The 16,708-nt window shown below is 37.6% G+C and overlaps 1 protein-coding gene across 1 annotated transcript; it reads right to left on the bottom strand.

Moving 5' to 3' along the window:
• Nucleotides 1-1,177: 1,177 nt before the first annotated feature.
• LOC133851259 (squamosa promoter-binding-like protein 1) lies at nt 1,178-10,337 on the bottom strand. The gene is made up of 11 exons (XM_062287593.1): nt 9,977-10,337; nt 8,865-9,869; nt 8,365-8,546; nt 6,496-7,055; nt 5,527-5,601; nt 5,331-5,438; nt 5,111-5,228; nt 4,868-5,009; nt 4,547-4,697; nt 3,206-3,832; nt 1,178-1,956 (listed from the first exon to the last, which is right to left on the bottom strand). Exons 2-11 carry the CDS (start codon nt 9,467-9,469, stop codon nt 1,513-1,515), a joined length of 3,012 nt encoding a protein of 1,003 aa, XP_062143577.1. The 5' UTR covers nt 9,470-9,869; nt 9,977-10,337; the 3' UTR covers nt 1,178-1,512.
• Between the last annotated feature and the right edge of the window lie 6,371 nt (nt 10,338-16,708).

Here is a 16,708-nt window from a genome sequence, read left to right as displayed (position 1 = left end):
TTGATCCTACCTATGCATGGATCAATCTGTAAGAAACATCCAAGAATATTTTTAGGTGTCAAGATTATGCTCTTAATACGAGAATCATCAAGAGTTTTATCTTGGTTACCATCACACACCAAAACAATCATTGAATAAATTCGTGTGTGTGTGTGCACGCTTGTTTAAAACACTAAATGAATACGTCAATCAAAACCATAACCTTTGTTTTTAAATCATCAAATGAGGAGAAATATAAAATATTAGTTTCTTTCGTAAAACTCATTGTATAAAACACGTCTATCTCTTAAAATGAATCATCCCAATGCAACTACATAAACTCATCACCCAAAAGTCAAGGTTACGAAAGGAATATATCAATAATTACAAGGTTATAGGCTTAGGAAAGAAAGACAAAAGAAACAATGAAGTTGTAGGCTTTACCTTGAGAAAACGGATTGAAAGAACATGAATATGACTTTGGAATTGGCATAAATCATCAGATTCGGTCTTCTCTCACGTCTCCGCTTTACTCTCACACTCATGAAGGCTAAAATTTCGAGCTAATGAAGTCTCCTTGGGTTTTTGGAGTTAAAAATAGGCTAAAGGTCAGCCTTTAGGGTTTTGGGCGCTCAAAATTGAGTTTCTGTCGCATTAAGATCGATCCTAGTGATGGGAGGATCAATCCTCCCTATTTTTTCTTTCTTTTCATTCCTTTTTTTTTTTACACTTACCGACTCATGAATAGTGATTCAAAGTGCATAAATCTGCAAAGGAAAGTAAACAAAACAGGAAGGAGCTTAGACACATCTTGAACATAATCGAACTATTAAGACATGATTTGATTCTCCTTAATATGATTTGATTTTCCTTAATTTAGTTACCATCTATATATATAGCAGCACACTTCATTACCAGCCTTTATGTTCCGATTGTATTTTCCTTTTCTCAGCCCATGGTTCTTTCTGCAATTCCACTTGTTTCTGCATTTGCTTCTGCATGTCTTCATGGCAAACCTGAACTTGCAAACAAGTTAAAGCGGCTCCTCTCATGCAGGAGTTGTAATATTCAGCTTCGGTAGGCTTCTGTTTCGGCTATTAAACTATCTTGTTGTTTACTAGAAGCTCATTCCAACCCATATAATCTATGAAATAGATTGACATTTTCCCATCACCAAGGAAAAAGCGTGCGAGAGAGAGAGAGAGAGAGAGAGACATTCTTATTCCATGGAAAGAAAAGAACGATTTTCATCTCCAAATACATTATTCATCCTACTGGGAAAAATCTCAGCAATACAAAGGGAAGCCCTTACACACACACACACAGACAGAGAGTGGTCATAGAATACACTTATTTCAATAAACACTATTAGACGATAGCCTGAGGGAAGTACACTGAACACTGTAAGTATGTCAATAATATTATTCAACCCGAGACCCAACTGGGTTGTACAGGAATCTCTACTTACAGTTTATAAAGGCATACAATTACAAACACCTATCATTATATTATCAGAATCAGGGTTAATGCACCTCAGCATGTCCCATAGTCCAACAGTTCCCACCTGAAGGGGCGGAACACGTACAGAACTTCAGGTGAGCTTTTAAAGAGCAGAGCCACGCAGACACAGACCACAGCAATGGTTACCATTGACAGCATTACAGGCCTGTACACCAAAGACCTGCTCGTTGTTCCATAAGCCAGTTTCTGATCACAAAGCTTGCACTGCTGCTGAATTCGTCTCAATCCGGCCCTTCCAATCTCAAAGCTGGGGGTCAGCCCATCATTTTGCTTCTGATTTGCACTGCAGTCTGAGGGAACGCTGGGAATGTCGAGCACCACATGCCCAGTTGCAGATCTCTTGTTAATTTTCTTCCGCACCAGGTGGATGTATGAGTAATGGCCACGCAAGCGAGCATAATCTTCAGGTGTGGAACCTGTGCTGTCACGAGCACTCTTCCATGCTTCAATTCCCACCTGAATCAGACGCACCCATATTGTCATATTTAAGGTGAAACTAGACATTAAAGGAAAACCACACAAAAAAAAAAAAAAAAAAAAAAAAAAGAGAGAGAGCCATTGTCTTCACTGAAGATACACACAGATATATACATAATATAAATATGTGCTTGGGCGGGCGTGCAATTGCTATGTTCAATTTCAACAATTAAACAATGGACTCGGATGGGACTGCCCATGCCGACTTTGTAAAAATTAGTTTGAAATGGGAATACTAAAGCTGGCCCTGCAGCCATACTGAAAACCTTCTCTATGTTACACAAATTTGCTCAATCATTCTACAATTGCAAATAACCTAGGCTCCGTTTGTTAAAATTTTTGTTTTTTATTCTTAAAACAAAAACATTGACAAACAACCCAAATACAAAACACTCCTTAAAACACAAAAACAGTTTTCACCATTAAGTCACATAAGAACACTTTTTCTCAAAAACTAAAAAAGAATAAACACCTCCCAAAACACATTAACAAACAAATCCTATGTATTTGGTTTGAAACTGGATTAGTATAAATACTGAGATCAGAATACGGTGGGGACATGTAAAAGCACTGATGAAGGCAACAATTCATGCTAGAAATTCTAAGGCTCCGTTTGTTTCAATGTAAAAGCTTTTTTTTTTTTTTTTCATATTTTCCAATATTTGGTGCTAATGAAAAACATTAGTCAACAAAAAATTATTTTTAATATCAATGGAAAAATAAGTCATTTAGGGCGTAAAATGACTTATGCATCTCATATTAACATTAATGTGCTCTTACTTTCTCATAAAAAATTTCCTCTGAGCTCGTTTTTTATAGAAGGTATTCATTCCAAAAATCAATCATCTATATGTGTGTGTGTATTAGCAAGCCACTAAATTTTTTAATTTTTACTATTTTCTTTATTGAAAAAAATAATTTCTTCAGCACTTAAATTGATCTTTTTAGTTTTTATTAGATTTTATTGTGAATTAAATTATTAATTCTATGAGATATTACAAAAATATTAATGATTTTCATTGCGAAAAATCTTCAAAAAATGTTTTCAGATCATTTTTGAAGTGTCAGTCAAACACCAGAAAATCAAAAGTTTTTGGTAAAAATACTCGCAATAGAAAAAAAATTTCCCTTAGAAAACATTTTACGTTGAAACAAAAACACAGCCTAAATTTCTTCCAAACTTAAAATCACTTCTTTTTAGAAATAAATTAGGCACAGGAAATTTTACCATTTTGGGATCATCAGTTAGCGCATCCAATACATTCTCAGAACCATCTTTGCCAGCTGCAATGTGAAGTGGTGTCAAACCTGCAGGGCCTATAACATCAGGTCTAAACAAGAAGCTTCCATTGCCTGCACCAACCAGTGCCTCGTTTTCTGACCTCAATTTATCTGAAACTTGATATCTTAAAAGAAGCTCCACCAGTGCCCTACTATTTCTCCTTACAGCTCTGTGAAGGAGACCCATCTCCACTAATGCAAGATTCAAGGAAGGATGCTCTCCCGTACCCACGGGTCCATCAAGTAGGATGTCCAGTAGTTTTCTCACTACAGCACACCAATCATGGTCAATTGAGAACTCCATGAGCCACTTGAACCGTTTAAGAGGAAAGAGGTCTGCATTAGGATCCAAGTGACCTAATCTAGACTTCAACTGACTTCTATGAAGAAGACAACCTATTTCATGGATGAAATCCAACGCTTGATTTTTGGCTTCCATTCTTCCAGCTTCCCCAAAATCTGCATTAGTTTCATGCAACTCCAATGCACTTTCAAGGGCACGGATCTCTGAACAAACATCCTCCTCTGCAACTATAAAAGGAAAGAAGCTGCTGCTATGGCCATGATCATCAATCTGGATGAACTCAAGAAAACATAAACCTCAGCTTACAGAATGGGCATTGTGTAGAATTTGTACGTATATGCTTGAAATACCAACAGAATCAGATTAAACAGCTTAAGAACTAAGATATTATCAAAACTAGTCATTGTGTATGAGAATATATGCAAACATACATGTGTATGTCTATAACAAAGAAGACATGTATAGAAGAAAGCCAAGAAATACGCCCCAGCAAATTTTAATCAATTCTCCACATTTTCTTAAAATATATATATATATAGAAACAACAGTTGAACAGGAAGATAGAAGCAGTCATGATTCCCATGTCTGCCTTTTTTCTACTATTTCTAACATAAATCCATAGCTACCAACCAAAATACTGACAGAAGTAGTGAACAACAGCAAATCCATCTTCTGCCTGTATTCTAAAAATATGATAATTAATTAGCTAATAAACAGTAAAAGGGAAACAATCAAGAATGAAGTTTGCACCATCAATGATACATAGGCCCCATATGTTCGCGCACCCAGATAGAGGAAATTGTTGTATAGTTACTGGACAAAAAATTGCAAAGTACAGCATAATGACATGGCAAAATGGATGAAAAACATTATTTACAGTTGACAATTCAGAAAGTTATAGAAGTAAACCCTTATTAGGGATGGGGGGCTAGGGGGTTGGTCAATGGGCCAAGAAGGATGACAAGAAATAGAATACAACAGCACCTCAATGAATCCTCTTCCATTCACTGCAGGAATAGAGCAAGAAAAGTTGATGCACTGGAGCTCATCATGCCCCTCAAAGTAATCAAGGTTTTCTGTCGAATCATTAGTATTTTCCATGACCAAATAATTCCCATCGAGAGCACAGAGTAACCTGGAAAAAGAAGGGACATGAATGGCTCTTTAGAAGGACACTGGTCCAGTATAAGACACATGGATAAGGAAACAAAAAAATTAAAAGTTCATATGCAGCTTAATACCACTTCTAGGGCATTGGGATTCAAGACTAATACAAGAAAGATTCACAGGAATGATGATGGATACCTTGTGGTGGGCCTAGTGAGGTTAATGCCTTTAACTAAAAATTGAGCTCTCTTTGATGCCGATATCGCAATAGGCTTGACACTTAATATTTTACTATAATTGTTACTTCTGAGAGGTAAGGATGTGTCTATGACAACCTGACCTGCAGCACGAATGATTTGGTAAGAATGCTAAATTGTGCATACCAGAAATGTGGCTATTCCACATTAAAATTGTCACATTGCTTGATTAAATTTGACAGACCATTGTAAATAAAGGCTATTTGATGCTGCACCCTTATATAAACCCATCCAGTTCTCCAGAAAGAGTCATCTGAGACATCCAGAAGCCTATTCAAACTGGAACTCAAGTCATAGCAAAGCTGTAAAAAGCAAATCAAGAGTTGTAAGGTCAGAACCATTGAGAAACACATGCACACACAAACATAGACGCAAATTAGCAGTTCCAAGCACACAAAGCTTACTTCCTCCCATGCAGCCTCAGCCTGTCGTAGATATATTGTCAGAATGATACAACCAGGCCTAATATAGCTCTCAATGTCAGTAGGACTGTGCGATAACCAGTCAAGAATCTGGAAGTTCAAAAAATTTACATAATTCAATCATTAAAGGAGGGAAATGCAAAACAATCGTACTCGTAAATTTTGAAGTTTAAATTACCTGTGCTCGCAGTACAAGAGGAAAATCGTTTGGTTCTTTCCCAAACAGTTTAAATACAATTCGGTCTGTGCGGCTCTGAAATGGTGGTGGAAAGCAAAGTTAGACGAGGGTGACCTCTTGATGCCATAAATATAATAATTAAAAAAAAGAAAAAAGAGATGCTTCATTTTGGACCAGCTTTAACAATAGGGTAAAAGTGCAAGTTAGTCATAAGACAACATAAGAAGGGGGGAGGGAGGGGGGGGGGGGTATAACAGTAAGACAACAAACAAAAGTATGGGAGTAGCTACCAAGACCACTTAGAGAACTTCAGATTCTATACAAGGACTAGTAAGCAAAAGAGTGCAAGATGACAACAGATGAATAAAAACTCACGCCAAAAGGATATCTAATGGCAAGGGTCTCAAACACAATCACAGGGTACTGAATATATAACAACATTAAGTAACCTTTGATAATGACAAATAAGATAGCCCTATCCGCATATGTCAAATAAGATTCCAACAAATTTACAAGTCAACATGTGTGACAGTGAAAAAGGGGGTGAGGTGATTGTAACACGTCCCCTCTTGCAATGCTAAATGGCATTTTAGACATTTATGATCTCCAATAAGTGAGTTGCCCGAAAAAGAGGAGGATAAGAGTCGAACCAGTGATCCTTGCCTCCCAAGGTGTAGTTCCCAACCGAGCATCCAACCCTGGGGATTAGAAGTGCACTTCTTTGTACCATTGAAAAGAAAATTATTTTATTATGTTCTCCCCTTTTAGAACAAGTTTGCAACTTCTCAGACCAACTAGTCCAGAATGATACTAGCTAGATGCATGATAAAAAATGAGGCATGTCACTATTGCTTACATACCACTATGCCAGCATTACATATTTAGACACAATGATAACTCTTAAAGTGGGAAGGGGGCAACAAGAAGGTATGTATATATGATGAGACATGTTCCGGAGCACAAATATACCTGAGCCTCTCCACTTGAACTTGAAGGTGACTGGGCAGACACTGAATCTGAATTGGTTTGAGGTGGACTTGACTGATGAGAGTCAAGGGAGCTAGTCCCCACAGTCGGAGGGACAGGCGACCTTTCTACATCCTCCACGCCATCATCTAAGTCAATGTATGTGTCATTCAAGTCAAAATTATTCATCTTGATCCGCCCTGCAGTACTGTCTCTGACTTCTGAGTAAGCTGGAGGACTGTTCAGAATGCAGGGTTTTGAAGAAGATGTGGTTTGTATGTCCCCATCCCTAGCATCATCTACACACAGGCCTTGCCGTGGCATTTCAGGTCCAGGTACAGGGTAACGTTGTTTAAAAGGCCCTGGAGGGCCTTGAAGACCATTTGAGAGTAACGTAGAAACCAACTCGGTGTTTCCAAGTGAAGTCCCAGCATTTAGTGAATTAGGAGGTTCCTGCAAAATCCCAGATATGTTTTTTCCCCCATGTTCACTAGCTTGGCTGGCAAGGCTCTTTAGAAGATGAGATAGCAGATCCTGATCCGTGGTTTGGTCTGATCTGTTGGCTACAGTTCATGAAAGGACACTCATCCCATTAATCATGCCAAATATTTATCACCAAAAAGTACATAGAATAAAACCAGAACAAAAGAATACTACATCTTCTCCTTCCCAAACAACTGGTTATCGAGAGAAAGTACATAACACAGTACAAGAGGATACTTTCTAGTAATTAGTGACTACTTTGGTAACATGAATTACAGTTTCAAAGACCACAAGACTCATGTGTTAAGATCTCCATTTCAACCAGGGTGCCATCTGTGCCTACTTTAACCTTAATTCACAATCAATCTAATAATAATGGATAATGAGCAATGATAATAATTGAATGTGCAACACAAGTTTATCATCTGATAAAAGAGAAGAAATTTCATTTAAGCGGTAATATCTCTCAGTTGACTTGATTGGCAATTGATGTGAGATAGGAATCCTCTTAATTATGCTAATTAAAGTAAAAATTAAAGATAAAATTAAAGTGCTAGGTGAGAGGCAAAAATATTTGGTGGAAAAGTTAGAGCAAAGACTGGATCCACAGTGTGGAAATATATATTTAAACAGATCCTTTCAATTTGGAATCGCTCAGCTATAGCAGTTGCTCAAGTAAGACATCATTTGCAGGTTAAAATCAATAGGCAGGAAAATCCCCAAGTATGCAGGTTAAAACTTCAGGATTTGGAAGAGATCAGCTTATCTTTAAGATTAGAGTGTTAAGATGCAATTTTCACATACTCTCACATGTCTTAGCCTCCTTATTTCTCTCTTACTTCAATCAAAGGCAAGGCCATCACCAGTATTGCAAGTTGAGAAACAATCCTACATCTTTCACCCACTCAATTCTGTATTTGATTAGGTCCATAACTAATCATTATGTTTCCTCTCAAAAGTCACCATATGCTTCTATATTGAGACGATTTAATCAAGATGTAAAATTATTGAATAAACGTTAGTTTACCTATTAAATTCATCTCCATTGTCAACTATTAGAACTTTTTTTATATATATAAGTAAACGCAATTTATTAAAAAGCGTAAAAGGCACAATCCAAATACACAATAAATATACAATAGAAACACCTAGCTAAAAGAAACTGTAAACTATTAGACCTACAAACAGTTCATTCCCACATGGGCTACAGAGGAAAGAGTAATCATGTGCGGAGAAAGAAAAGTTCAAAGATTTATCATCGTATCCACCATTACTGCAAACAACATACCAAGCAGCAAAGTAAGATTTTATTAAAAGATCAGACAGAAAAATTCAGAAGGGATCAGTTTTTTTTTTTTTTTTATGGTGCAAGTGTGTAGCGTCACTTACAGTGCATGTTGGAAAGTATCCTCAATAGACTAATCAATAAGTAACCACTAGTCTGATCATCATTCAGCGCACTTCCATTTACAACAGTATCAGGATTTGTTTTCCTCCTACGTTTATTATGGCCAGCCAAACGTCTACGACAACTTCTCTTCCCTTCATCAAACTCTTGAAGTACATGAAACCTGCCAATAAAATTAACAATCATTTAAACAGCAAGATTGCTCCTAAAATATGAATTTGCATAAAGGATGATATAACAAGGAACTGCAACCCGCGGTAAAATTATATTAAGCCAAATCTGTGCAAGGTGCAGGAGATCTCAAGAGCATTTTGAGTTGCAAATATCTCTGTTACTATATCTCATAATTCTTTATTGAAATTCGGCAACTATATATGTTTCATTTTATTACCAGGCACATTTTCCACGTGATGATAATAAGTGATTATGAAGATATCAACAGTAAATATAATTCAAAGGCATCCCAGAACTAAATGCTTACCTACTACACTGCTGACAGAATCGTTGCATGACATTTCCCACAAGTGCCTTACCGGCCTTGGAATGCATCTCACAGACCTTGTGCCGCCTGTGATAATCCTTGGCGTTGCTCAGATCAGCTCCACAGTGGTCCACTTGACAAACAGCACGGTTTGAAGTACCCCCAACAAACTTGGTCTTCTTTCCACTCGTCCCCTCCCAATTTCCTACTTCCCTCTCAGGTACCTGAAAACCCTGTCCACCAAGCTTCAAAGTAAGGCTACCCGGTTCTTCTTCGTTCGAATTATTGTCCTCTTCCACTACAATAACCCTCCTCCTCTTCTCCAATTCCCTCTTCCCTTTCTCAGCTCCCAGATTCACCTCATCAGAACATGATGATGAGCTATTCGATGAGCCCCCAGTCACCGGAATCCCAGACCCTAGTGGGAAAAACTGCTGGCCCACACTATCCGACGGCACTGGATTCAATTGGTGGGCAATAAAAAGATCCCCGTCCCATTTCCAGCTATTCAAATCCCACTCTGAAGTCCTCTTCCCGACAGCCCGGAAATCCGCAGCACTCATAGCATATATATGATGAGCTCCATCTCCAAATCTAGCCTCCATGATTCAAACACAAAATTCCAAAAGATCCAAATCCACTAATTAAACCCCCTACCAAAGAAGCACAAACCCAGAAATTTAAATCCGATTCTAGTAACAAAATCAGAGCTCAAGAGCCATAATTGAATCGACCCCAAGTTTCAACTAATCAGCCTCACTTCTTCCCCAAGAGTCCAGAAACAGTACACCGACACAACCATGGTTCCAATTAAGAGTAACCCACATACCAAACAAAGCTTTTAATCAACCACCAAACCCTCCAAAATCAACGGCCAAAAAAGAGCCCCATAAACTCGAACTACCAAATAAAGCTTTAATTAACCACGAAACCCTCCAAAATCAACCACAAAACCCCCCAAAACTATGAGCCAAGCTTCAAGAAATGAGCTTTCCACGTCTAAAACTGCACTAAGTAATTCTTAATTAACAAAAACAAGTCATCTACAAGCTCTGGAAGAAAACACAGAACAAAGTACCATAATTAAAAAATAAATAAATAAATAACAGTACTTGCCCAGTACTCGTAGTTCTGAAGAAATAGAGATCGACGGCGAGGAGGAAGGGAGTGGCGTCAGAAAAGCGCACGAATCACGAGGCAAGTGGGCGAGGAATTCGGATGGATGATGATGCTGCTGATGAGGAAGATGGCCGCGACGATGATGTGGTGGGAAACAGTACTGGGTATTGTATGGTGCACATACACAACAAGAAAATGTCTTTTATATAATCCTTCACCTCACTACATGGATCATGGGTGTGGGGAGAGAGATAGATAGAGAGGGAACAGTACACCCAACTCAGGAAAATGGTAGGGCCTCACTTGCACACCGCGTGTCTCTTGCCCCCACTCACGACAATAAATAAAGATGCCTTTGTGTGAGTGTCAGTGACAGAGAGAGAGAGAGAGAGAGAGAGTGTGTGTGTGTCTCTGAGCGTGAGCTTGTGCGTGTGTTGTACTACTCCCCCCCGCCCCCCAATTCCTCTTGCTGTGGGTAACCATTGGGTGTATGCTTCGCGCACTTCCATGGAACTGCAGGTCTTCCTCAGTCCTCACACAAGCAAAATGATTGACAATAATTATTTGTGTGAGCTAACTTAACGATCAACGTCAATTTTTTGAAGTTAATCACTTTAATTATTAAGCACCCTTCAGGTTGGATTGTCTCAGGTATTGAAACTTCTAAATTATAGATCTTAGCTTATAAGTTGCTGTAAACAAAAATTAGAAAAAAAATCTTTTCAACGGTATAAATTTAATTTTAGATTTATATTTTTTACTATCGTTTTTAATATTCGATTAGGATGGACAAAATATACAATGATGAAAAGAAAAGGAGTGTCCGACCATTTTTATTTATTGTCGTGAGACGACAAACTATTTTTAAGATTGTTTTGGAGTAGTCAGTCACTCTATCAGTACTGTTTTGAGGTGGTCAAACAACTTTATACAAGCTTGAAATGGTAACTGACCACCTCCAAATCAGGTAATGGGAGGTTGTCCAACCACTTCAAACCTATTTTAAAGGTGAATGGACCATCCCAAGTCTTGTCAGTGAGTGATTAGTCACTCAAAAACGTTTTTAAAGTAATCGGCCACTCTTAAAACAACCATTAGGAGCAACTAAACACCCGTCTCTTATTACCGTTTTACCTCCTTTTCTTGTTTTGATGATATGACACAATCATAATTATCCATCACAAACAAAACGAATAATTCTATACGTTATACATGTATTTTTTTTGTGTCATTTTAATAATGATGTATCTTTTAAAATTACTACTTGATCAAAATTTAATAAAGATCAATCACAAGTCCAGTGGTAATTTTAAGAATCACATCATTATTAAAAGGGCATGAATATAACTTCTTGAATCACTTCACGCAACCCGCTAAGATTTGAGTTAACTTAGATTCTTTTTTATTTTTTAAGTTTTTGGCCAAATGGTGGGAGCCTTCTATAGTGACACATGCTAGGGTCGTAACAAATGACGTAAAAGAGAGGTATCCTAAGCTCGAGCAACGCTGCATCCATTTCCATCTCTTTTAATGACCAATAATTAAAAATAATAATAAAAGGAAAAATATAAAATTGGTTGACGGGGTGGAACTAGACATTTAAAGATGGGGGCAATTTTAAAAATTAAGGGTAAAAATTAATTTTTGAGAGAATATTTTATAATTAAGAAAAAAAAAAAAAAAAAAAACATAAGTTTAGGGTAAACTTTAAAACTTTTGGGGAACTAATGCCCCTCAAAGGTATACCTAGTTCTGCGTCTGATTAACGTAATGTGTTTTAAGTGTTTATGTGTAAAAATGAGTATGGAAATTATTATATACTTTTTGTTAAAGTATTAAGTTTGGATAAACTTTTTTTCTAAAAATTGGTTAGAGGAATTTTTTTCAATTCAATATTGATATGTCTTTTAATCACGTGATTTTTATATGTATTTTTTATAATGCACGTAAGAATCACATACTTTATTTATTTTATTAAAAATATATATATGAGAATCACATGTTCTAAGAATATATGTCAATTGCATAAGCCAATTCTTAAAAAAAAAAAAAAAAAAAAAAAAAAAAAAAAAAAAAAAAAAAAAAATTCAATCCCCCTCACTGTGTAATTAAATTATATGAGCTGCTCAGTCGGCGCTTGAAATTTTGACCATCATATAAAGCACACCAATGATGGAGGGTGATTCAGTGCACCGGCATTCAATAATGTTTGGAAGCAGACAAAATTCAGGGCCGGACTAACCAATCAGCTTTATTCGTTGACTTTGATTGGGGCAGTCACAAAGTGACAAGGTCAACCCAGGAGGTCTATTGTGGACCTGGGCTCAGAATTCTTAGCCCAAGTACTCTCAACTGGTCACGTGAACTGTATAAAAAGACAAGGCCTGTAAATAGATTTTATTCTTTCTTTTATTTGATTTCTTTTCATTTTCTTTTTTATTATTGTAATAGTGGGGTTTATGGGTGGGTTACCGTGGGTAGTGGGAACATGAGCCCACGAATCCAACCCATAGTGGCAGATCTTCAATTTTCTCTTCTTTTTTTTTTTTTTTTTTTTTTTTTTTTTTTTTTTTTTTTATATATATATATATATATATATATATATTCTACAACCACTCATTATTTTTAATGTGTATAGGACCAACAAGAAGAAAACCAATTACTTGTTATGAGCCCACGACTTTTTAGGAGCCATCGCTTAAGTTTTCTTTTAAATTGAGTTTAAACTTTTTTTTTTAATTCAATTTATTAAATTGATATGTATTTAAAATATATGTGATTTAGAAAAAAACACGTGAGAATCACATGTGAAGAATCAATTGATTGAACACCATACTTTGATGCTTAAGTTAATGTTTGCTTAGTGAGGAAGAAATGAAATTCAAAATGATGTTTGAGGAGATAATGATATGTACTTTATGAATGAACCATTTTCTCTTTTGTTTTTATCGAGTATTTCTCGCATTATGGTTGTTTCAAGGGAGTGGGTCTAGAAATAACCAATTTGATTCACTCGACTCCACTTCATTAGCCAATTGTTCCCTCATGTCCCAATAATATCGAGACATTAAAGTACACGTGGTTATCTAAATACACATGGCCTGGTTATGACCTTCTACAAACATTGTTTTTTTGAAATTGATACGCTCGTTGCCTAGAGTCTTATTGGATCTGACTTACTTGTAGTGTTACATGTGAGATGTGTCTTATCAGGTTTATTTCAGGCCTGATGGCCCATACGTTAATGAATAGATTTGTTTTTACATATTAATGCAATGGAAAGTGGCAAGTTGACTATGAAAAAAATATGAAACATGCTTAGTTTGTGTTTAGATCCCCTCCTACATGACAAAATTATTCAGAAACTATATTTTTTTTTTCTTTTTTTTTTTTTGGAGGAAAAATGTGTTGCATTGATCATTTCATAATGAAACTTGCTCAGCTATAACAAAAGGTTGAACAACTGGAGGATAATCCTCCACCCAAACATGATCCAAAGAAGAGGAGATGGCCAACCGGGCTAGATGGTGAGCTACTAGGTTGGCCTCTCGATAGATATGGTGAACCTCAAAGACAACCAAACCTAAAAGCCGTGTACGAATATCCTCCAGCAGTTGGCCGAAAGGACTTTAACTGGGAGAGTCCTGCTTCAGAGCCTGCACCACCCTCAAGGAATCGCCTTCAAAGATAACTCGTTGGAAACCCATCTCGTGACTTAGGTTAACTCCATGCCATAAAGCAATTGCCTCCGCACTGATTGGGTCAGAAATGTGAGGATAACTCGAGCCATGGAAGCCCGGACATGCCCGTGGGTGTCTTTGATGACCACCCCCACTCCCATCGTCTTGGAACTCTTGCAAATCGCCGCATCCCAATTCAGCTTGAGTAAACCAACTTCTGGACTACGCCAAGGCTGTCCCCGAGCCTTTTGGATCGGTTCACGTCTGGCAGGCAGGCAGCATGCAGTCTTGAAGCTCTCCAAGTCCTGTGATGGATGGGAGGTGACCCTATCAAAAACCATCGAGTTCCGCCGCAACCAGATGTGCCGGCCCACTGTAAGAGCTAGGAGTAGTTCCTCATCATTCAATCAATCGTAAAGCTACTGAAACAGCCTTAACCCATCACTTTCCTGTAGGGAAAGCTTTTGTAAACGATGAGGACAGTCCTGCCACACTGCCACCGCAGCAGGGCAGCTCCACAGTGCATGCCAAATATCCTCAGTGCTAGAGGAACAAAGGGGACATAAAGGGTGATAAGTGCTTAAAAGTGCATATTTTCTCTATTAAAATAAGCATTATCATACTATGTTTTGTCATAATTATTGCATTTAATACTTAATTGTGGAATAATGTTTAATTATTAAATTTGAGCTTAAATTGATATAAATGCAATGAATTGTATTTCTTTTTGTAGGAATTATTGTTGCTTTCAAGCGACTGGACCACTTGGTGAAATTGACAAGGAAGCTGAAAAATAAGATTGAGGCAGCAACTCTACACGTTATTGGCAAAAAGGTTTTGGAAGATAATCCTTCAAATTCCAAGATTTGAATGAAGTGGCAAAATCATTTATTTATGGAAAGAATCCAGATTGAGCACGTCACTTTATTTTCATCATAACTTTCGGTTCAAATATCGGATTGCATTGAATTTGGTGGCGTTAGAAAGCTAATGAAAAATGCAACAAATAAGTCTGAAATAGATTTTTCCTATTTCGGACTTTTACTATGCCCAAATTGCCCCTCAATAAATGAACGCAATTCTGTGCGAATTTGGAGTCTTTTTCTTACTTGGATTGGAAGTTCTAAGGATTTGTACAACTAGGGGACCATATCAATCAGATTTCTTTCCAAAGCAAATGCCTTCCATGCACAAGTTCATATTCTTTCCATATATACCTAGTGATGGACGTGTGGAGCACAAATCAGATTAACATGTCGTGATTTCTTTCCATAATTTTTACCAAGACACATGGATTCAAGATCTGATTTATTTCCATCCTCGGGCTGCTGTGCAATTAATGCAAGATGTGATTCTTTCCTTAGCTTGACCACCAAGAAAAACCCAAAAAGACTTCGGAAGCACTATAAATACCATGTTTTGGTCTTAAGAAAAGAGAGCCCCGGAGGAAGAAGCGAAGAAGTGAAGGAGGGAAAAGCCAGAGGAGATGGCAGTTATGGAGGCTCCAAACCGGTTTTATTGTTTGAGCGGCTAAATCTCTAGCTAAGGCTAGGGGTGAAGCCTAGTATTTTTTTATTATGTATTCTTGATACTCTTATATTATTAATTAAATTTGGGGTTGATTTTTTATTTGAGAGTAATTTAATGATACAAGTTTATTTTGATTCATTATGATTTTTGTTTATATCAAATGCTTACTTTGTTTGATTTGTTATGATTCGAAAATATTTTGAGTGCTTAATTTTTTTGTGTCATGTTTATGAAATCAAATTCTTAATCAACCCATGTTTGATCTATTTTATATTATGTCTCAAGAATATGTAATAAATTGCTAGGTGGATCCTTGAAGCCTTAGCGTTTTCTTTTTATTAATTTAGTTTAGTTAATTTTAGTTTAGTTTATCATTTATCCATTGCTCTACTTTTTAGTGGAAAAATCCATTAAATTTACTTTTTTGTACAATAATAGAAATTTTACTTAGTATCTACCATTCCCTGTGGATCGACCTCGTACTTACCGAGAATTATTACTTGCGAAAACCTACACTTGGGTTTGCACTCTTTGTGGTCCAACAAAGGGTCCTGTTTTATCTTCCATCGGCAAAGATTTTCCTTTGATGGCAATGCATTCGAACAGAACTTCCATACAAAATGCTTCAGCACCCTTGGGCCCTCCAGATTCCAAATGAGTCCCCATGCCTCAGAATTTTCTTGTGAATTAGAACTCTCCCCCCGTGCAGCAAATCTTTTGGACATCTCTATATGGTAAACGCTCCTAATTGAGAAACGTCCTGAGGAATTTTCCAGCCATACCAACTTTTCTGGTTGGCCCAAGGCGCTTATCAGGCTGCAGATGGTATCAGCTTCGGCCTCAAAAAAATGGCTCCGAATCAGTGGAACGTTCCAGCAGCCCGAATTATGATCAATTAGGCAACTTACCTTAGCGTCTGGCTGCAACCCTCCACTGGTGATTGGACCCGGTAAGAAGACGGCTTGGGGAGCCACTTGTCCCTCCATATACAGATGTTGTCCCCATTCCCTACCCTCCAGAAAAGTCCCTACTCCAGAACCTCCCTTGCATTAAAAATGCTTCTCCGACATAGGAAGGATTACGCCCCAATCTTGCAATAAGGAAATCACTCCCCCGAAAATATTTATCCCGCATGATGGTAGCCACCAATGAATTAGGGTGTTGAATCAACCGCCACCCTTGCTTGGCTAACAGGGCTTGGTTGAAGACCTCAAGGTCTCTGAAACCCATCCCTCCCTACCTCTTTGGAACCCCCAGCTTGTCCCAACTCTTCCATGCACTTTTAGGAGAATTTTGGTTGGAACCCCACCAGAAAACGGCTAGATAAGGAATTAAGGGACTTACATAGAGATTTTGACAATTTAAAAACACTCATATTGTACGTTGGGATGGCCTGGACCACAGCCTTGATAAGAATCTCCTTGCCGGCTTGTGAGAGGAACCTCTCTTTCCAGCCCTCCAATTTTTTATGCACCCTGCTATGAATACTGGCAAATGCCTGCTTCTTTGCACGAC

This window comes from Alnus glutinosa, chromosome 12, assembly GCF_958979055.1.
Source record: "Alnus glutinosa chromosome 12, dhAlnGlut1.1, whole genome shotgun sequence".
Classification (NCBI taxonomy): domain Eukaryota; kingdom Viridiplantae; phylum Streptophyta; class Magnoliopsida; order Fagales; family Betulaceae; genus Alnus; species Alnus glutinosa.
The sequence above is the reverse complement of the archived record's forward strand: the minus strand, read 5'-3'. Positions and strand labels throughout refer to the sequence as shown.